Source organism: Corapipo altera, unplaced genomic scaffold (genome assembly GCF_003945725.1).
Source record: "Corapipo altera isolate COAL_440 unplaced genomic scaffold, ASM394572v1 61411, whole genome shotgun sequence".
Lineage (NCBI taxonomy): Eukaryota > Metazoa > Chordata > Aves > Passeriformes > Pipridae > Corapipo > Corapipo altera.
In genome coordinates, this window is record NW_020884875.1 from 14794536 (window position 1) to 14817941 (window position 23406).

At 37.8% G+C, this 23406-nt stretch overlaps 1 protein-coding gene across 3 annotated transcripts in view; it reads left to right on the top strand.

The window, feature by feature from the left end:
* The window catches only part of SMARCA2 (SWI/SNF related, matrix associated, actin dependent regulator of chromatin, subfamily a, member 2), a 118950-nt gene extending 98679 nt beyond the window's left edge, over nt 1–20271 (top strand). For 2 of the 3 annotated variants that reach the window (XM_027634408.1, XM_027634410.1), the window contains 6 exons: nt 324–541; nt 11584–11689; nt 13289–13390; nt 17299–17431; nt 18557–18699; nt 19323–20271. In XM_027634408.1, coding sequence (XP_027490209.1) covers nt 324–541; nt 11584–11689; nt 13289–13390; nt 17299–17431; nt 18557–18699; nt 19323–19358 — 738 coding nt within the window. In that variant the 3' untranslated portion in view covers nt 19359–20271. The remainder of the gene's footprint in view (nt 1–323; nt 542–11583; nt 11690–13288; nt 13391–17298; nt 17432–18556; nt 18700–19322) is intronic. The other variant, XM_027634409.1, reaches the window with a different exon arrangement.
* Nucleotides 20272–23406: the final 3135 nt, after the last annotated feature.

Consider the following 23406-nt stretch of genomic DNA (forward strand, 5'->3'; position numbering starts at 1 on the left):
AATGTTTGTTGTACACTTATTGAGACAATACCACAGGCTGTGATTTGTTGCGGAATTCAAGGTTCAGATGAACAATGCACCTATTTAGAGAAAGGACAGTGGGATTCTTAGGACAGGTTAATGTTCAGTGTCTCTTTGATTACCAGCAACTCAGTTTCTTGTACTCCTGTTTATAAATAGACTGAACATTTTGAGTTGAATTATCGGCATCCTGTGGAGTTGCATTGGGTTTTGTTGTGCTTGGGTTTAGATACAGTTTGTTATTTACCTTTGCAATATCTGTTTTGTTTAAAAATCATACTTTTTGAATCCATGGTTGTCAGGCAATTGAAGACGGCAATTTGGAAGAAATGGAAGAGGAAGTTCGGCTTAAAAAACGGAAGAGACGAAGAAACGTGGACAAAGATTCTGGGAAGGAGGATGGAGAGAAAGCAAAGAAAAGAAGAGGCAGACCTCCTGCAGAGAAGTTGTCACCCAACCCACCTAAACTGACAAAACAAATGAATGCTATCATTGATACTGTGATAAACTACAAGGATAGGTGAGCTTAGAGACAGTCTCTATCTATTGCATGTCCTTTCTCCCTCTCTGCTGATATCGATCTCTGTGCTTTATAACAGTTTCATTTTTTTCAGTCTTCAGAAGGACTTGCTGACACAGCTTTTCAGATAAGTAATTCCACTTAGGGCCTGATCCTGGAAGTCTCAGACTTAGGATATTTTAAGACTCATCTGATAGAAAGTTGTTGAAACACAATTACAAAAAGTAAGCATAGAGCTCCTGCTTAGGAGTAAAGTCATTCTGCTCAGAAGATGTACTTAAGAACATTTAGCTTGAGTGGGATTTTCCTTCAGTGTAGTGGTACAGCATGTGTTGAGATTAATCTTTTCAAAGACATGGCTACAGAGTTGTTAATGCAAGTTTACATGGGTCTCACTATGACCTGAAAGACTGCCCAAAATGCCTAGGGTACGTATCAGGAGTGTCAGAGCTGCCAAAAGAAAAAGTACAGAACTATTGAGCGTAATATGTTGTCCACAGAAGAGATGGATTCTTGTTTGTCAAGCAATTCCTATTTTCAGCTTAAAAAAATGCTAGATAGCAGGACCTCAGGAAAAAAATATTCCTTCTGATCTGAAATGCCATCTGAAGACTTCTGTTTTGCAAGTTTTCAAATCGAAAACATCTGTACTTCATGGGCAAGAAATTGAGAATTAGTTCATAACATCTTTGAGTCAAACTTGATTGAAAAAGTTATATTTTGACTCAGCTTCTATCTGTCAAAAATCAGTAAATCCTTCTCATGTACTTGTCACATCCTTGCTATACAGTGAATTACTTAAATCATATAAGCACCTTTTATAAACTAAATTAATAATAAATGCATTCAGAGAAAGTCACACTACTGTGATGCGTGGCTCTTTTGGCACGTGACTGTTACAGTGAACCTTTCTGTGATCTGTGGGCTCTGTCTAGAGTACATCCAAAGTTTGTGGGAGCAGCATTCATAGCAACAAATATGATGAGGAGGAAACTGACTACCATCTCAGTATATTTAGTTGGCTGACTCCCAACTAATAAAATAGCTGAGAAGGGAGGAGTGTTTAAGTTCAGGTATTCCAGTCAGGGCTGCAAGGATTTTGCGTTCTCGGCCTTGAGCCTTGTCCTGAAGCTAAGCACTTCTTATCAGGATGCCTATTTCTCACTTTTAAAATAGCAAGCAAAGTTACTTCTGCTAGCCTCCAGTAGGGGATACCTACTGATAGTAACTGATAGTTACTGGGGAGGTTAAAGATTTTTACCTGATGTTTGTGCCCCAGGAAGTTCGTATTTGATTTCTGTCAAAAAAATTAACCACTGATCTATTATGTAGTTACAAGGCATACTGTTCCCTCTCCCAGGAGCCCACATCTATGCAAGACAGATTGTTCCCAATTTAAAAACTGTATGAAGCTCTATTCTGTAAGGAATTAAAGATGCCTGTTAAAGTGAGGTATTCAGTGCTATGAGCTATACAGAGGAGTTCCAAGTTTCTGCATTCTGATTTTTTTTGTGAGCTAACATCAAACCACTGAATCCTGTGAAAGCTGGGACAGAACAGAATTGCACATTTAGGCATCAGGAAACTTCAACATCTTAAAACTCTTTGGAGCTAACTTTGCTTTAGAGTTCAATTACTATTTTCAGGATTTGCTGCTTTAGAATTAAGTGGATTTTAGGTGTTGGAACCCCTCAGCTTTGTTGGGGGTTCATGTTTGTTCAGCTCTGGGCTTTTGTGTGTGTGAAAGCAATTGGGGCAAGTATAGAGGGACAGGTTAATTGGAAGAAAAGTAGGCCATGAGCTTCATCTGGGGAAAAAAAATGGGTTTTCTTGTATTTAGTATTTGAATGCTTGAAGTCATCTTTGTCTTTAGCTAAAATTTTCAGTGCTAATAGATGATTCATCTTTTCTTCATGATAAGTCCAGAGGGCTGATTCAGACTATGGAGAACTGATTGTGTCCCAAAAGGTGGTCCGGTGATACCTATCCAAAATCTTACTGACTTTGGCCTGAGTTACTTTGTCAAAACCAATTCTACAATCTTTAGTAAGTTTTGTTGTAGTTTAAAGGGCAGCATGCAAAAGAATCAAAGGAATAAACTAATAAACCTCTGCATGCTTTAGCTCATGTTTTCCCTTACTTTTGAGAAATACAGAAATACGTCCTTGTAAATACAGAACGACCTCTCTGTTCTTATTAAAATCTTTCTTTAAAAGAAAATTAAAATCTGTGGTGCTCACAAAAATCTGGAGTACCAGTTGGCTGCTTTTCTGTAGCAACGCTGTATAATGTTGCTGCAGGGAAGGATTCTCCAGTGCTTTCCTAACTGTCTAGTACTTACTTGACTTCTGTTGTAGGCAGCTGGGGACAAGTATCATCCTTTCCTTCCTTATTTAAGAACCATCCAAAAAGATAGGCTGGGTTGTCTATGTCAAAGAAAGCTAAAGGTTACAACAATACAAACAATAAGCTCTAGGAAATTGAAGTTTGAACCACATGATTATTATGTAAAGGTCAAAACACGTTTAAACAGACATATTAGCAACATTTGAGGTAAATATTCAGTGTGGAGAAATACAGCATATGATTTTCTGAAAAGGAAATTCAGAGGTGGTTATCCAGGTATTTGTAAACCTGAATTAAAGAATTCCATGCGAGAGTGGAAGTTAGCATTTAGTTTGGTTTGCTGTTTGTTGTGTCATCAGTGCAATTTCAACCTTTTATTTAGATTTTTTTCTTATGCAGTGCAGTGTAGCAACTCAGCTATTTCCTTTTATTCCCATCATGAATCCCAAAATTTTAATGAAACATTACGTTGACAATGTGTTTAATAGTTCTTAGAGAGCGATTTTTAAGTAAAAGCTGATTTTCTTTGGATCTTTCTAGAGAGCTAGGAATATACTGAAGGAGAGAAAACTGCAGTGAGATTTGGCTTGACAAGCAGCCAGCATTAGTTTCCTGAAATTATGGTACCTGGGGTGTGTCCCGTATAATAAAGAAAATAGTTAAAAAAGAGAAGAAGTAAAAAGATGCAAGGCACTGTGAAAATGTTCGACTTGGACTTTTTAGATGCCTTTGGTCTGAGAGTTGTTGAGGTCCTTGTCAAGTTGACTATACTTGCATCTTGCACCCTGTTTTGCTTTGGATTCCAGTCTTGGGAGATGTGCTTCAAGCTTTTCTTCATGTTGATAGGCATTTCTTTATCTTATCTGTATATCTGTCCTTGTTAACTGGAAACAGATAGTGATACCTCAGTCTGAAGAACTGTAGGGTATATGCTCCAAATCATTAAGTAAAAATCACTATTGAAGTCACTTTTTAAAGGGCACTTGTGCTTTTATTACTCAGTTTCAGTATCAAACCATAAAACATGCCAACTGTAGATAACAGAGCAGTACTTACAGATGCAGATCCTTTTTTACTCTTCTGTACTGCTTTGCTGTCATAGGTAAAGCTGAATTAGTCTAGGTTTCATCTTAATGGTTTAGAATGGAGAATAGGTTTGTAATGAAGCAGGAGAGAAGATATGGTCAGCATGCTCTGACTTCTAGTCATCTGATCTAGTGAAAGATGTCCCTGCCTACCCACAGCAGGGAAGTTGAACTAGTTTATCTTCAAAGGTCCCTCCCAACCCAAACCATTCTATGATTCTGTGAGTTTGGTAAAGCACTTTTTAGGGCACCACAGGAAAATTATAAGATAATATGAAAGAAAGAGTAGATTAATGAGTAAGATCACTAATCTGAGTGAAAACAAGCAAAAATATGTAATTGAAGGCACTGTTAAAAAAGGAGCTGTTAAACTGGAAAGAAGATACCACAAAAGTTCTTTCAACCATTGGTGTTGGCTATATGATATTTATTAAATGAGGAATGTCCTAGCCAAAATCTAAAATGTTATAGTGTCAATATTGGCATGATACTCACAGTAGACTGGACACAGTTAAGTCTGGAGTGAAAGAAATTGCATGAAATACAGTAGCTCAGAGTGCATTATATGGTACTTACAGACTTAAAATAGGGAACTTCTCTTTTGGTTCAAGTATCAGTTCAAGTGGAACTGAAAGAAAAATAATTACCTGGGCAGAGAAATTAGTGATCAAAGCCAACTACAATCCATCAGTATTGTCCAGCCGTAAGAAGATAGGAGCTTCACACAGGCACTATTGCCTGTGTGGATGTGGAAAGACTCATTATAAGTGTGTGTCCTTGTATGTGACACTGTTAATGCTTCTGAGTTGCTGTACATAGTACTTGAATGCTTTTCCATTCAAAAAAGATGAGTTTACACTATGACAAGTGTAAATAATTATTTCAGTGATAAGTAGCATGGGAGAGCCTTGCAAGAGGAAACAGGTTCGTTTGTTTATCCAAACATAGCACAATCTTGAGAGGGGAAGATGATTGCTCTCAGTAAATTCACTGAAAAGAAGGGAAACCTAAACACAAGAAGAGTCTAGAAATATGTAAAAATACAGGATGGTGGCCACAAGGTTATATGAGCATATATAAGCATTCCTTAGTTCATACAAGTTATTAATTAGTAAGTTGTGGAACCTTTCCATATGAAGTAGTGGGACAGAAATAACTAAGTAGATTTAGCCTTGGATCCTTGATTGAAAAACTTACATACAATTATTTACAATACCAAGACCTTAGATTGAAGGTCCTGGAAACACCTTTCCAGTTACACATTGATCCCAATTCTCCAAAACAAAGCATGTGCATCATCTTTGCAGACTGCTTTTGCAATAATACTTATTAATCTGAGATTTTGTTGCAGTTATTTCTTAAACTAAGATTTAGGTGCCTCTACAGCCCTGTAACTTGTTGTAATCTTGCAGTGTAAAACATCTTTTTAGAAGAGAGCAAGTTACAATGCATCAGTCCAGCATTATTGTCACATTTTTCCCGTTCTGATGCTTTTAATCTGTCTTTCTTTCCCTCTAAAATAGAAACAATTATTGTAGACTCATATGTGTAATATTTATGTTATGCTTTCAAAAAGCAAAATCACAGAATCACAAAATGGGCCAAATTAGAAGGGACTGTAGTGGATCATCTGGTTCAACTTCCCTGCTCAAGCAGGGTCATCTTAGAGCACATGGCCAGGATTGCATCCAAATGGTTCTGGAATATCTCTCTGGAGAGAGACTCCACAACGTCTCTGAACAGTCTGTTCCTGTGCTCAATCACCTGCACAGTGAAGTTCTTCCTCATGTTCACGTAGAACTTCCTGTGCATCAGTTTCTGCCCATTCCCTCTTGTCCTGTTGCATGGCAGCACCAAATCAGTTTGGCACACAAAAAGTAGTTTGCATGTCCAGTAAAATGCTTGAAAGCAGGAACAATTTTACTGGATTTTTTTACAAAAAGTTTTACATTTTTTGTATGCCAAATTTGAGCCCCAACTGCTGAGTTTTCATTATGCACATGCAGACTTAGTCTCCCAAACAATCTTTTTCCTCTTTTGAAGTTTTTCCCTTAGATTTTATTTCAGGGGAAGACAAACTATTAAGTGTTACTTTCTTTTTCTGATTGTTAAAATTAAGTGGAGAAAATGAATGATACTTCATTCCAGCAGGACTAGGAATGTGATTGACCCCATGGACTGTCAGCACTGGTGAGGCCACACCTCGAATCCTGTGTTCAATTTTGGGCCGCTCACTCCCAGAAGGATACTAAGGTGCTGTAGTATGTCCAGAGAAGGGCAACAGAGCTGATGAAGTATCTGGAGCACAAGTCTGTTGAGGAGCAGCTGAGAGATCTGTGGTTGTTTAGACTGGAGAAAAGAAGGCTGAAGGGAGATGTTAGTACTTGCTACAACTACCTGAAAGGAGGTGGCTGCAAGGTGGGGACAGCCTCTTTGGCCTGGTAACAAGTAAGAGAACAAGAGGAAACAGCCTCAGGTTGCCGCAGGGAGGTTTAGATTGGATACTGGGAAAAACTTCATTGAAAGGATGGTCTGGCATTGGAACAGGCTGCCCAGGGAAGTAGTTAAGTCACCATCCCCAGAGTGTTGAAAAATCATGTGGATGTGGCACATAGGGACACAGTGTACTGGTAGATTTGGCAGTGCTGGGTTAATGGTTGGACTGGATGATATTAGTGGTCTTTTTCAACCTAACCAATTTTGTGAGTCTGTGATTCATAGCGTGTAATCGTTCAGCTTCCTTACAAACCCACTGTTCTCTTCTGCCTCGCCTCAGAGTTTGATGTTTCCTGTAGGTGCCAGTTTGATGCTACCCCTAGTTTGCATTAGCTTTGTTAAAATAGCAACAGCTGAACTCAGGAATCCCAGGATCCTGATAGCTCTATGTCATACAGAGTGATTTTCATTTGTGCTCTGCTTACTGTTTGCTCTGTTCATAGATTTAAAGTAAGGACTTGCATGGTGTACTGGTTAACTTCACAAAGCCTCCTCCCAGTATTGGGTAGCTGTTGACTGCGTTTTAATAAAGCTGATAAGAAAATTGGAAGGTGGAGTTGTTGTGCCTTTTTCCTGCTTGGCAAGAGGCTACCCTTGTCTGTGGTGCTTAGCATTTTGATCACTGCATCATTAAAGCCAACATGTTTAAATTTGTGCCCATAGTACTCTAATTTTGATGACATAGCTCAGGGAGAGAGTATTTTTCCTGTATGTGAAATGGATTTATTCAGACTATTTTCAGCTGTTTTCTCAAGTTGCCAGTTTTTAACTGTTGTAAAATGAAGAGTAGTATAATTAGCCATCACTAATCTAATGAATAATTAATTATGCCAATTGATATTCTTGGATATTCAAACACACAAAGTAAATAATTCTTATTTATAGCCAAGCCCTGGTTATGGGGTACATAGCCATATGTCAAACCCGGGAATTATATGTTTAACTTTTTTTGTCCACTTCCATTCAGTGATGGGGACAAGTCCACCATGTATTACTGCAGTCAGTTCCAAAAAGGAACCATTAAGTACATTTAATGAAAATTAGTAATCTCCCTACATAGCTGGTTTACTGTTGTTGTTAAATAGCAAGGAACCACCTCACTATGTCAGCTCTTCTAATTCTCCTCTCCCACACTCCTTTTTTTTTTTTTTTAAATAGCATTCTTGTGAGTTGCATTTGATTTAAAGTTATACCTACCAAGCCATGGTTCTGATTGTGAGCCTTCGGGCAAGGATGCAGAACGCTTCATTCTACCCACTCAAAATTGAATTTCAGTATTGTTAAAGGTTTGAAATTTCCCAGAAGTACAAGAACATGTTGAAGTTTCACCTTCATAGTTGTCTCTCCTTTTGATTTCAAAGGAGAAAGAGTACTAATACTTCTGTCAGGTCTGTGACAGCTTATTTCTGGCCAAATACTGCTAGGGAAAATAAATACAAAAAGAACCTTGTACAAATGACGTTCCTGCATTTCATTTCACTGAAGATAATACTGACTAAACAGGTAGAATTATACGCTGGTATGCACCTTGTAAGCAGTTTGACAAAAATGAGAGAAAATCGAAACACTGAGCACAAATATTTTTCTAACCAAAAATATTTTTTAAATGAGAAGTATTTCTTAATGATTTTTTAACTTGCACAGCATGCTGGTATTTTTAACATGAGCAAACACAGGACTAGCATGGTAAACTGATGCAGTAGCAGTGAACTGTCACTCACAGTTCTTTTGCAGTCAGGCCTTTTAATTTATTCTGGTCCTTCTTCCTTTCAGCACATAGCCTGGTAGTTGCTAGGCAACCATAAGTGATTTTTACTGCGCATGATTTCTATGTGGTAGTTGTTGTGGTTATTATTTTCTAATTACATAAGTGGGGGCAAGAATTAAAATCAGAGTTGTATTAATAATTACCAATTTTATCCTACTGTATCTACAACACAGCAGTTTGAGATTATGTTAGAAAAGATCATTTTTTTATAGTATGGATGCGCATATACAAAGAGAGTGTAAGATAAATAGTACTTCTTTGTGAGAATAGGTTCTATAAAAAGGATAGAATAAGCTATTATTGATCTGAGTAGACAAAATCAGGCTCTAGTGTTCTGTCTGTTGTGTATTTCATGCCCTTAGTGCTTTTTCTTTCATTGTCTTAAAAGATTCTCAGTAATTAATTATATCAAGCAAAAGCTGGAAGGTTTTCTCTGACATTCCTAGTTTAGTAAAATGTGTGAACAAATCACAGTTGGCTGGTTCTGTACCAAAAAATATAGCTGTTTAATAATTTATTACTGTTGTATTTTTAAAATAAAATACAGTATGAAGGTGATTGTGTGTATGTAAAAAGAGAACAAAATACAGCCACAACATAAAAAGCTGTAATCATCAAGAGCTCTTTCAATAGGACAAATATACTAAACATGTTTTAAAATTTGATCAAAATTATTTTATTAGTAGCTGTTTCCTTTGTGCTGAAGTCATTCTGTTTGGTGTTAGATTCTGAACTGCAACTGAAGAAACGCCAGCTTCAATGGTTTAGTAATTTTACTCGTATAGATATTTCTGTTAAAGCTGCTGAAATTCAAACAGAGCATTGATAACTCAGTCCTTCTGCATAGCCAATCCCCATTCAAACTGTGCAAAGGTGCAGGAAGGTGAATTACAGTGTGCTGTGTAATGATGCAACAGGATACTGCTTTGCTTTGCTTTTCCTCAGGATCAGTGCCTTGCATATATAAGTTGTGCACTGATCACTTAATGAATAGCTGAATTCCTCCTGGACTTTTTTTTTATGATCATAAGTAGTCTGAATGTTTCACAGATGTAGAGCTTCTTTCACATCATTTTATTCTCATTTTACAAATGGAGAATAGGAACTTAAATTTCAAGATACCATTTGGGCACCAGAGATCTGATTTCTGGTGTTCTTAGTGTTGTATATGTTCAGAACAGATTTCACTGATCTCAGTTGCAGCTGTGACTGCTCAACATTTCCCTCTATTAATAAAATAAAATAAAAAAGGTCCTCAATTTGCAAAGAAATAGAAACACATTGATTTAACCAGTTGTGCAGTGTGTACTTAATGCATTGCTTTTCCTTGTGTTGCTTCCAGTTTCACTTTGAGAGGGCAGTCTGTGATGAAGAGAGGTTCTGTCATGTGGCGTGACAGTCACGCAGGTCATGAACAAGATTGGCGCCTTTAAATCCATAGTGTAAACACTTTGACAGGAGAAGTATGAAAGTAATGAATTTGTGACTCTGTACCAAAGATGGCAGGTGCAGTGGCCAGAATTCCACAGTTCTTTGCTGACAGGAGAGAAACAGTAAGACTTGTCATGACAGTTATCTGGTCATTTTATGATTTACTCTATTTCAGTAACAGGGTGCTTCCCAAATAAATTAGATCTCTTGAGTGAAATTGCTAGTAGCTACCACTGAGGCGTGAGTGGCATTTTGGAGTATCTATCCCAAGAGCTCTTTGGGGTAGACTTCACTGTCATCTTTCCTGGCTGAGATGCACCATACACCCACCGCCTTGTCTCACCCTGCAGCAGCACACCCCGGAGTGCCCTCAGGCATGTCCCGTAAACTTGCTGGGATCGAGGAGTTACTGATGAGCAGGCAAGGGGAGCGGCTTCTGCTGCTGCAAGTCAGACAAAAGTTATCAGGATGAAACAGAGGCTTTTGGTTTCTCAGTCTGAATTGTATGAAAAAATATTCTAGCTGCTAGTTGGTGCCCAGGGTATTGGTGGAACAACACTAATTACCAGTCTGCAGTTAGAGCATTTATGCTGTTGTCCTCTCTGATGCAAGGAGCACCATTGTCCCAAGACTATGAGGAGAACAATAAAAAATTGTGAATTAGGTGAGCACCAGCTAGTTAGGAAATGAGGAAAATCTGTTTATTCCTACTTATTCATTAGTCTCTCAGGTACATAAGAAAAATAGTACCTTCTCAAATTCTAGTGTTATTTCAGGCATTAAGAAATGCATAAGGTATAGTAAGCATTCATTACTTCCATAAAGGACAGAGCTGTTATGTGCTTTTTATCATCCTGTCCTCCACTGGAGAGTTGCTTCAGTTAACTTCCAATTCAGTTTTAGTGTAATGTGTCTCATAAGATCCTACAGCACTCTGGAGGGTGGCTGTGAGAGAGAAGCTCAGGTGGAGACCAGGACTTGGCAGCCTTCTTGCCCAACTCTGTGGTGTTCCTGAGTTACCATCTGAAGATGCAGCTGAGAAAACAGGGCGTTTTTGGAGTAGCTGTGAGAGAAGGAAGCATTTCAATGTGAACTGGGAAATGCTCATGAAAGCTATGTGCGGTGAACTACTGTTCTTCACAGCAGAGCTTTTTTCTGCTCCTTTGTGAGAAAAATGACAGACACACGGGGAAAAAAAACAAAACAGCTAAGTTCATAAGTGCCTTCAACACATTTCCTCTCCAGGTGACTTACAGTCATGTATTATATTGGAAACCACAATTAAGATTTTAAAAAGACCCTCAACTTGAAAGTGTTAAAATGGCTATTAAAAAAGGATAAACTATGTGAAATATGGGAATCTTAGAAATTCTGAACACCTGTAAGTAAGTGATAGGCAATGTTCCTAGAGTATGAAAGTTTTATAGATAACCTATCACTTTATTTCAGATGACTGAAAGAGTACAAACTGCAGTAGTGATTTTCACTATAGTTGCAATGATCTTCCCAAAAACCCTATAGTAATTAATGGAAAAACTAGACTAACATCTCGTTAGTCCAATAGCAGTCAGCATAATGGAAATCAGTATGAACAAATGGTTTGCTATGATGAGGAATTACAAAACCAACTATAAAGTGATGAAGAAGATAAACTGAAGAGTGACAGAAGGGACACTTCTGATGAAATCCTGATCCCGCTTCTGTAAAGCTTATACATAATGATCTTGAATGATGATGATAACTTAGGACAACACTTTTAAATTGTAAATTAATTATCTGTATCAAATTTAAAAATCAGGGGTCAGTTTCTAATTATTTGAAAAAAAAAAGTGATTTTATTTGTTTTTATTTGTGCTTATGTGTTTTTTGAGAAAGTCGAAGTAGTTCTTTTCATTATGGTTTGTTTTTCTCAACAGTTCAGGACGGCAGCTAAGTGAAGTCTTCATTCAGCTCCCATCTCGGAAAGAATTACCAGAGTATTATGAATTGATTAGAAAACCAGTTGACTTCAAAAAGATAAAGGTAGGAACCGCTTTTGGAAGTGGAGATTTCTCTTTTTGTTTTTATTATACAAAAAGGTGGGCATAAAGTCATCTTTAAAATGGCAACATGAATATTGCATGTACCTGTATTTCTGGCATTAATTTTGAACATTGTTACACACCTTTTTAGTAATTTTGTTTAGTGTATATTGCAGTGTAACACTGTCATTTCAAAGTCAAATCAAACTGTAGTAGTGTGACATGAATGGCACTCTGCCGCAGTCCGAAGAGGACACAGGGGTGGGATGCAGGTAGAGTCCTTTATTCACGCGTGTATGCGATCTTTTATCAGCTCGGGAGGGAAAAAGGCCAGAACATAGGGTGGAGCATGAGACAGACAAGCGGGGGGGCAAACCAGGATAGGGACACGGGCAAAAAAAGGAGGAACGTGGGAGGAACCGGGGAGAGAAGGGGCAGATGGAGGCTGTCCCCTCTCTGCAGCTTCTCCTACCAATTTTGGGAAGCATACAATGTGTATATACATAATAACTGTAAAGTCTGCATCACAAAGTCCATTCAACCGCTGCACATCTCCTTCCACTCCTGAGATTTTCCCCATTCTGACTCCTGCTCCCTCACAGCACTCTCAGAGGTGACATCTAGTGCCTTTTTCGCAAAGACTTGATTTTGACTTGGTAAGAACACTGTGTTTGTGAAGATTTAGTGGTTCTAGGGGAATACAGTCAACCCTAAATTTAAAATCATAGAATCACAGGTATCCTGAGTTGGAAGGGGGACCCAAAGATCATTGAGTCCAACTCCTGGCCCTGCACAGGACCATCCCCAAGAGCCACCCTGTGTGCCTGAGAACACTGTCCAAATGCTTCTTGAACTCTGTCAGGCTTGGTGCTGGGACCACTTCCCTGGGGAGCCTGTTCCAGTGCCCAAACACCTGCTGGGTGAAGAACCTCTTTCTGATATCCAGTCCAAAGCTCCTCTGTCACAGCTTCAGGCCATTCCTTCAGGGGTCTGTCACTGGTCACCACAAAGAAGAGATCAGTGCCTGCCCCTCCTGGTTCCCCTCATGAGGAGGTTGCAGACTGCAATGAGGTTTCCCCTCAGTCTCCTCTTCTCCAGGCTGAACAGACCAAGTGACCTCAGCTGCTCCTCAGATGGCTTCCCCTCTAGACCCTAGCTAGCATCATATCTTGGAACAGCCAGGTCAGATCCAACACAGTTTAGTAGATGAGGTTCAGGCAGCATGTTGCATGTTAAGTGATATCATAAATCTATAACTTTCATTTGTGTTACAGCTTATTTTGTTTCCTTGTTAGAAAGAAGAAACTGGAACTTCTTGTACCAAAAGAGCTCCATTTTTCTCGCTTTTAACCCTTCTAGTTCATGTAGAAATTGCTTCTTTTTTCTCTGTTACCCCAATGCATTTTTTGAGTAATATGTTAACAACATGGTTGAAGACTTTGTTTTAAAGAGATACTTGTTTTGATGCTTCGGTAAAATTTTTAAAGAGAAAGCTTTTCATGTGTTGAATCAAATACTAAGTCACTGTCTTGTCTGCTGTTTTTCTTTCTACACCACTGCTCGTCAATACTTGTCTTCATTTCCTCAACAAATGCAACAGGAAAGAATTCGCAACCATAAGTATCGGAGTCTTGGAGACTTGGAGAAAGATGTTATGTTGCTGTGTCACAATGCTCAGACATTCAACTTGGAGGGATCACAGGTCTGAATGAATTAATTTCTGTTAAACATACAGGTTTTTAGTGCTTGTTGATTATTATTTTTGTAAATAAACCCTGTGGTTTAGTTCTTACATCAAATAGAAAAAAATGCCCACATTGTTAGAATCATCCAGAATTCACTGGACACAGCTGCAGTGTGTGTATGCAGAGAAATTGTTTTTTACTTTAATTCTGAGATCAGATTTTTCTGCTCTGTGTGTACTTTAAAACTGCAGTAAGACTGTTTGAATGCATGGTAGAAGATGATGTGTGTAGAGTAATACATCAACTTAGATTTCCACAGTGGATCACAGAAGGAGCAGATGTAACAATACAGCTTAGGACAGGATGTTGAGGAAATACTTCATGGTGAGCTCTTCATTTTTGCTAATGGAAGATACAAATTCAAGGTTTGTCCAGTAGTAAAGATGTGTGTATGAAGCTTTATACCCTCTGAACCCTCTGGTTTTTTCAAAATATTTTTTTTATTGTTGAAAGGTCAGTGTCCGTTTTTAGAGACAATAATAATAAATCCCAGGTGAGTCTCAGAGGTTTAGAAGGCAAACTCATCTCAAGTAGATGTTGTACACACATGAATGGGCTTGGTGGTGTGAATTCAGAACAGGATACTAACACAAAAGGATACTAACAAAAAGGAAAGACTACGAGATCTGGATGAGAAACTAGAAAGTTTTCTCACCATACAGTGAAACATAGTCTTGGGTGATTATTTTTATAGACGAGGTCCAAAAAGTGTAATGCAAATACAGTATTAAATTGAAGCAGAGAACATGAAGATAGCTCCCATAATGTGCAAGAGTTAAAAAAAAAGATGTTAACAGAAGCCTAAATAAAAGTAAGCTGAAGGGTGATGCTTCCCATACTAGTGCATCCTTCAAATTTCTAAACGTAAGTGATTCCTTTAGCTGAACTGAGGAGTTTATATCAAAATTTGAGAATTAAAAATGACTGTGCAATTTAGGATTGTTGGATACAGCTCATAATTTTGTTGTTATTTTTGATATCTAAAGACAAAAAATGCTGTCTGTACATGTGGTATTTTTACTGTCTTCAGTTACATGGAAACAACCATAAATAAAGCAGCTGAAAGTATCTCAGTAAGACAATTAATGATGGTAGAAAGCTTGGGACAAAGTTTTGTTACATGTCCAAATGTAAATTTTCACTCTACTGTTAGTCATATAGCAGTCAAACAGCTATAAATATCTAATTATAACAAGTGGGGAAAAAAGTGAAGGAAAGTTAATACCAAAAAGTGTGGCTGAGACTTCAGAAAATGGTAAAAGTTGATAGAAAAGGTAAAAAGAGATAAAGAAAAATCAGTAGTGAAATGGGGAAAATAATAAAATTATTTTCATCAGAGTGACTAAAGTTGCTCATGGGAAATTGGTCTCTTGTTAGGCAAAGGTGGTAAAATTGGCAGTAAGCCTGAGTAGATAGAACTGTTAGTAGATATTGCTACTCTGTTTGGAAATAGCTCAACGGGTATCAGAGTGTTGTAGTATTATTTTCTGTTCCAATGAACCAACATTAATTACCTGACCTGGAGTTTTTATAGCATGAAGCCCAAATAACAAACATGTAGCTAAGATTTTATTTTAGGGTTTTTTCCTCTGTGAAGTTCTCACACCATTCATTTTTATTTCCCCTGAGTTGCAGGACACTTCTGCAGTAGTCCTCCAGTTTTCAGGCCTACCTTGCTACCCTATGTTCTTTGTAGTAGTTCAGGTCTTAGCTCTGACATACCCAGTTCACATCAGTAAACTAGATTAGTTGTGTATGCACTCAAAAACAAAGGGCTAATCGAGGTAGTTGTTAAAGCACACAGTGACTTCAAGTGTTCTCTTAGTATGATGGATGTTGCTTTTCCTTGAAGCAAAGCAGTTACATCTGAGATGGAACCTTATGAGGGGTTTTCAGGGATAGAGTGACTTCGTGGGTTAAGGCTCTTGTCCTCAATGCAGCCTCAGTGTTTTGAAAAGTTTTTTGTGTTGTAATGGTTGAATGAAACAGGCGCATAGTTAAAAATACTTTGTATCTCTTGAAACAGATATTTGTCTTGAATGTTGTCATTTGTCATGAAGTTCTGTTGTCATTGCTTTTCCCTTTATGAAGGGATTTTTTGGAACCTGTTGGGTTTGGATTTTCATCAAAATAATAAAATTTGCACAGCTTTTCATGAAGCAGCTCCAGGGTTTTTTGTGTATCAAAAGAGATATCAATATTAAAGGTAATTCCACATTAAGAAGGTGAAAATAATTTTTAACCCCCCTCAATTTACTTGGGAAATTCTGTTTGAAAGTCTGGGTTATAATTATTTCCTAAATATGTAGTGAACAGCATTAAAAAAGTACAATGTTGTACATTGCCTTTAATTCTTTTTTCTTCGAAAAGTGTTTTGTCTGAGAAAGAACAGAAATATAGTTGAAAGAGCTACTCCTATGAACAATTGAATACTCTAGGCCTATTCATATGAAAAATAAATGGTTCTCAGAGGAACTTGGCGGCTTCTCTCAATAGCTGACTTGAAAAGAAGTAGTTACAAGAGAAAGTCGGTTATTATTTGACTTCGAGGAAGGAAGCTCTGGAGTCTCACAGCTCACTAATGTCATAAGACAATATGAGAACAGCCTTTCCAAGGCATTAATGATTGTTTTATTTATATATAATTTTATATATATATTTTACCATGATCAAGGGCAGTCAAACATCTCATAACAAAAAGTACAGCAGCACTTGCAGAATGGGGAAAAGTTCACATTGAGAGGCAGTTTATTTGAAAAGGACTTGACAATCAAGTGAAAAATGGGAATTGCATATTTCATGTAAAGTATTCTGAACAAACTTTTTCTAATTTGGTTTATTGAACCTACAAAATATTGGAGCAATTTTATCAGGTTTAGCATACAGATTGTATAATGGCAGCCAAAAATCCTCCCATTATCTTTTTTACAAATAACAAGTATCCCTTTATACAAGAAAGTATGTCATTTAGCCAAAGGAGTAGTATGACAACCAAGGTTGTTGTTGATGATGATAAAATTAAATGCAGTCTGTACTCTTCTATTAACCATTCTTAACTGTTTAGTGCTGAATTGTCCAATGCTTGGCTTCTGATATTTTACAAAACAAACTGTACACTATCATTTGTTTGGGTGATTACAAAGAACCAGATACTCAGCAAGACAACAAGATTTTTAGTGTGTTAATCTGAGAAATGTGTTACAAGCCAAAAGAAGTTCTCTCTCTCTTGACAGTCCCCTCATACTTGATGTTAAAGAGAAAATCTGATGTACCAAAGATACTTCGGAAACTACAGAGCGTTTGAACACGTTAGGTTTAGAGCAAGCCCTGATTTTGTTTTTCAAACATCTTAGATCTGAGAGGAAGGAAGGAGTGAGCTGCTTGGAATAAATTATTTTCCTTGTAGCCACTTTGGATTTCAGAAAAAAAAACCTAAAGATAATTACATGAGGGTTAGCCATTTGTCATTATCAACTGTATTCCTAGACTATAACCTGTTTTTTAATTAAGGTGCTTACTGCTGAAGTCTGTTCCTTTAGTAGTTTTTCAAGGTTGTTATGATCTAATGAAAATCACAATAGCTCCTGTGGTAATAGAAATTATAAGAAAAACATTCTAACTGGACATTGTAGATGTAATACATTGTAACAGTTGTTTGCAGCTCACTACTGACAAATTTCTTCATTTAGAGCATGAAGAATTAATGTTGACATTTCTCGTACAATTCATGTAACAGGCACTTTTAGTCAGTATTTGAAAAGGCCATGTACTGTGTAGGTTTGCACTGAAAATTAAGATGTATGCTGTGAATTTTTGATATTGCTTGACTTTATAGTTGTGACACAGATTTGTATCTGTACTGTAGATCTATGAAGATTCCATTGTTCTTCAGTCTGTGTTCAAAAGTGCACGACAGAAGATAGCCAAAGAAGAAGAAAGCGAGGATGAAAGCAATGATGATGAAGAAGATGATGAAGAAGAAGAATCGGAATCAGAATGTGAGTCCTCTGCTAAATACTGAAAAGAAAGTGTATCTGAAGGTGGAAGGAAAGGTTTTCCCGTTTCTGCCTGGAGACTGATTGCAAAGTTCTATTTTCCAGTGGTGGAAGTAATTTTTACTAAGTTTGCTGTTTTGTGTTTTAACATCCAGTGTAAGTCTTTCAGCTGAATTTTCTGGTTCTACTTTTTAGAGTACAGTAAACTGTTTTTAAGCCAAAAACAAATCACGGAAGTGTTTTGTGGACTGGCCATGAGTGTTTATAAAGCTTTTGTGTCCTGTTCATGTTATTTGTAAATAGAAGTACCTGGAAAGGCCAGAGACAATGTTTTTCCATGGGTGGTCAACCTTTGGGCATGGTGTGACATACGGAGTTCATCAGCTGGTTGAGAACTACGTGATGTTGCAAATACCCTTTAGTGTGACAAGGACTAAATGAAGCTCCAGTTGTTTCAGGACACTCATTCAGTCCCTGCAGACTTGGAAATATGATGAAATGGAAAAGCAGGGATCCCTTAGTTGCACTTTGTGCCATCCAGTACATTGACTCAAACTCTCCAAGTACCTTTTCTCTGGTTGAAGAAGCTGTAATACTTGAATCTGAGCTACTCTTCCAAGTGTGTCACATGGATGTGCAAAGCATGCAACTTTAGTAGCTCATTTGGAAATGAGCGGATATTCTGGAATCAGAAATTTAAAAGGGGTGTCAGCTCAAAATTTGCTGGTCACCTCCACATAGCATTTCTGTAGTTTAAAATAAAAAAAAGACTCAATGTTTGTACCAAGGCTAAACATCTCTGTGGCCAAGGAAGAAAGTATTTTTAGATGTGTATCTTCTCACAGGACCATATACTGCCTGTAGACACTGTGCATTCTGAGAATGAAAAGAAAGGGCACATGGTCAACTTAAAGTTAATCTTTACAGTTTAATACAAGCTGTTGTTAAAACTATCAAGAAGTAGAGAAATAAAAGCAAATAGCTCTGTTTCATTGTTCCACAGTCCATATAAGGTTGGAGGGGAATATCCTTCCAACTTGCTACCAGAGGTGAATCTCTGTGAGCAGAGACAGCATTTAAAAGTTGATAAGTGAAAGTTACATTAATGTTGCTGTTAACTTTTTGCAGCGAAATCAGTGAAAGTCAAAATCAAGTTAAATAAGAAGGATGAAAAAAGTCGGGAGAAAGGAAAAGGCAAGAAGAGGCAAAGCCGAGCAAAAGCCAAGCCTGTCGTGAGTGATGATGATAGTGATGAGGATCAAGATGAAAATGTAAGTTTTGTTCAGTGAGACTGTGGAAGTGGTTACAGTGATTGCATCTCTGCCCTGTCCTGCTTGCTGTCAGAATTCTCAACTATTCATGCTTAAGCACATGTTTAATCTGTAGTGATCATCTTGAGAGATTTGGGTGGGAGTGTTAACTGTATCTGGGTGTGCTTATGAGATCTGGTCCCAGTGCTGGAAGACAAGAAGTCTAAGAAGTTTGGAGCTTATTTCTTCAAGCTGTTACTACATCCATTGAACCTTTAAGTCTCATAGTCTGTTTGCTGTTGTCCACAGATGAAAAACTTATAGTTTGATGGGGTTTTTTTTGGTGGATGCTCCTACTATTTCAACAAATGAAAATAGATGTGTTCCCAGTTGTTTTTAAATGTCTGGATAGAAAGAAAGAGCTGGTGTTTCCTGACTCTCTGTCTTTCCTTCTCTAAAGGAGTCTACAGCAATTAGCTGAAATGTCATGAAATAGAACTACTAGATAACATAGTAGCTTTCTTGATTTGTCAGTTTAATTGTCATTTTTCTTCCCTGTACTTCCTTTTTTTTTTCCTTCTTTTACAAATTCCACAGAATAGCTGGAAAGAATTTCTGACTTGTCTTGTGTCTCTTACCTCTAGGACCAGTCGGAAGCAAGCGGAAGTGATGATGAGTGATCCATAGGGTTTATTTTCTTGGCAGAACTGATCCCTTCCCCTTCTCTTCTCTTTTCTTCTATTTTACACCCAGTGAATTCTTTTTGTCAAATAGACATTGGGTTGCTTCTGTATTCTCATTCTCTAAAAATTAGCTTTAGGATAGTGCCAGACAAACATATGATATCATGGTGTAAAAAAGAAAAAAAAATGTAACATATTGTGACCAAATAGGCCTCAAAAAACAACAACAAAAAAAAAAAACTTCTGATGGAAAATGGGGGATATTAGTATATTTCTATAGGCTAGTTTTGACTTCGTAATTATTTGATTGTGCCTGGTTTTATCATTTGATAAGGTGTTTTTCAGTGGCCTCAGAAAGACAGAAAAATAAAAAGTCTTTTGTAGCATTGATAACCAGGAGAAGTCATTAAAAGCCACTGGTTATTTTATTTTTCATCAGGCAGTTTTCAAATTTCTAATTTGTTCTGTATTGTTTTTTACACTGTGGTACATATATGCAACTTTGTTTAATAGCTCATAAATGTTCAATAGTTAGCCTTCATCCACCTTGTCCCATATACGTTTTTCCACTTTACGCTTGACGATCTTCAGAAAAATGCTTTTTGAATTGTATCAGATTTATGTCTACTGTAAACTTTGCTTAACTTTTTTTTCCTCTATTAAAAAAGTTGGGTTAAAAAATGCTATTGAATATTGCAATCTATATAGTGTAATGTATGGCTTCTTTCATCAGACTGATCTTCTATGTTACCAATGTGGATTATCACCTTTTCCCTAAAGTGTACTTAATCTTTGCTTTCTTTGCACAATGTCTTTGGTTGCAAGTCCTAAGCCTGAGGCAAATAAAATTCCAGTAATTTTGAAAAATGTGGTGTTGGTGCTTTCCTAATAAAGAGATAATTTAGCTCAATAGATGCGGCCTTGTGTTATGAGTTCCACACAAATCTTTTTATAGCAGGGTCAAGGGCAGGAGCGTCTCCTGTAAAATTCAAGTACCTTAGAAGTATCTTCTGAGATGGAGAGAAGATACACAATACATACTAAAATAAGAATAATAAAACTGAAGTAGTAAATACCTTGAAGTAAAAGCATAGTTCATTACTTAATTACAGTTAAAATAATTAAGCAACAGAATAAACATTTCTTTTCTTTTAGGAAATGTGTGTCCATATGCCCTGATGGGCATGATTACAATTAATTATGCAGGCAGCCAGCTCACCTAGAAGTCTGTTTATTTAAAGTATTATCTTGAGGTAACAGGGTGGTGATGCAATAAGATGCAGTAGTGTAAACATTTGAACTACATATCTGCAGTTAATTTTGCTGTTCTGGATAATCCAAACTTCTTAGATTTGAATATATATTGTGTAAAAAATGTACAAGCCTAGGAGCCTATTTGCAAACAGAACATTTCTGTCTGGTACGAACTGCATGTTTCTCAGAGCGTGTCTATAACAAATCTCTTTTTACTGTGTTGCATTGTTGTACTGGGTCTGGCTGAGCTGGAGTTCATTTCCCCACAGTAGCCCTCACAGTGCTGTGCTTTGCATTGGCAGCTAGAAGGGTGTTGATAACACACCAGTGTTTTGGCTACTGCTGAGCACAGCATCAGTGCTGTAACCTTCCTTCCTCAATCAAGGGCAGGATCCTGGGAGGGGACACAAGTAGGCCAAAGCTGACCCAAACTGACCAAAGTGATATTCCATACCATACAATGTCAGCTCAGATATAAAAGCTAAGGCAAGGAGCAGGAAGGCAGGCATTCATTGTCTCCAATGGCTGCCTGCTGAGGAACCATTACACATGCTGAAGCCCTGCTTCTTGGAAGTGGCCGCCCCTGTCTACTCATGGGAAACAGAGAATAAACCTTGTTATCTTTCGCTTTGCTTTTGCATGCACAAGCTTTCACCTTGCTTCTGCTTGAATAAACTGCCTTATCCCAACCCATGAGTTGTTTTTCATCTAACACTCTCCCTTGTCTGGCTGGGAAGGGGCGTGAAAAAGCAGCTGGGTGGGCACCTGGCATCCAGCCAACGTTAACCCACCACAAATGTGTTAACTGCTTCAGATTTTTGTAGCTCAGTTGAAAAGTGATCAATAAGTTTGTCTGGTGCCCATTTTTGTATGTTGACCCTGCACTGAAGTATGTCAGCTTGGCTTAGTTTCAGCAATTTCATACTTAGTGTGTGCCCCATCTGAATGGAAGACCCTGTATTTCACAGAGAGGTGCCATTGATCTCAGAGGCTCACATTGATGAGACCAGTGTCTGAAGCAGCTTTGCAGAAAATGACTTGATGGTCCTGGTGGACAGCAAGTTGAACATGAGCCAACAGTGCATCATTTTGGCAAAGAAGGTTAGCAGTATCCTGGACAGCAGTAGGAGGGGTGTTGCCAGGAGGTCCAGAGAGGTGATCCTTGCCATCTCCTCAGTCCTGATGAGATGTATCTGACATACTTTGTCCAGTGGTGGGCTCCCCAGTAGAAGAGAGATGTGGATATACTGGAGCAAGTTCAGCAAAGGGCCACTAAGATAAAGTACTGGAGCACATGACATATACAGGGAACCTGAGAGAACTGGGACTGTTCAGTGTGAAGAAGAGTAGGCTCTAAGGTACCTTGTTGATGTGAATTAATAACCAGGAAAGGGAGGATGCAAGGAAGGCAGAGCCAGGCTTTTCTCAAGATGGAACCAGAGGCAATGGGCATATGTTGAAACACAGTCAGTTCCCTCTGGACCTCAGGAAACACTTTTTTACTCTGGGAGTGACTAGTGCAGGCTACCCAGAGACCTTATGAAGTCTTCCTTGGAGATAGTTAAAAGCCATCTGGGTGTGGTCCTGAGCAACTTACAGTTACTGAACAAAACCAAAGCTACTTTCAATTTTAACAGAAATGTTGGGTCTTCTTACTTAAGTGAGTGGACGTACTTGAGCAGGGGGATTGCACCAGAGGTGTAAGGCAACCTTAGCCATTCTGTGATTTGGGATAGTTTGGTTTGGAGAGACCATTCTGTTGTCAGTGACAATTTCACAAGACCCTATAAAAATGTTATTTTTTTGCTGCAAAATGAACTGAATTCTAGCAACCTTTTATGCATGACAAAAAACATCTGGGAGGAGGCTTCAGTCACTGCTGGCCTAGAGTGGATTTAAACTGGCAACTTGCATAAGAGAAGCACAGGATCACATTACCCATCCCCAGAGTGCCAAATGACTTTGCAGTGACCCAGTTTGATTTATTTTTCAAGAACTCATTATTTACAGATGAGTGTTTAGCTGAAGAAAAATTAACTAAGAAAACCCAACATTTCTGTTAAAATTGAAAGTAGCTTTGGTTTTGATTAGTAACTGTAAGTCATATGAGCATATTGGTTTGCCCGAAGAGATATTTTTGAATTCTTAGCTGCAGTTTGTTTTATTGGGTTTAAATAGTCAAAATATTTTCAGTTTCCCCTCTGAGTTTCAAAAAGAAAGCCCACAATTATTTTTTAACATTAGAATAAAGTAGGTTTATGTCTGTAAGTCACGCCTATGCTCCAGTGCAATTGGTCCTGTTATTTTGCCTAGGATTTGGATTCACTTCTACTTACAGCAATATTTTAATTGTTGTCTTGCTGGTTTTCTGTATGAATTTACTGCATTTTTCAAGATAAATTGTGGGGTTTTGTAATCTCAGTACATCACTATATGAAGAAAACTGTCATTTGTAACCTTCCAAATTGTTTACAATAAAAGAAGAGAAACTCTTTACTTAAGGTATATACAAATATATGTTAAAGATGGAAACACTTTCTCTTTTACAGAATTCCCTTTCTAGTACAAAGTGCCATGCAAAACACTTGAAATACCTTTTGGACAGTACCCAAATAAAAAGCACAATGCTAAAATCTATATTGAGGGAAATTAGCTCATTTCCTACCTTAATTTCGGAAAATTGTACAGTAAAATTGGAAACTGCACAGCTTGAGCACTGAGGAAGACAAGTGAAGTGAAGTAAATAGCAGGAGGCTTTCTCGATGCATCTTTCTCCTGGGAAGTAGGCAGT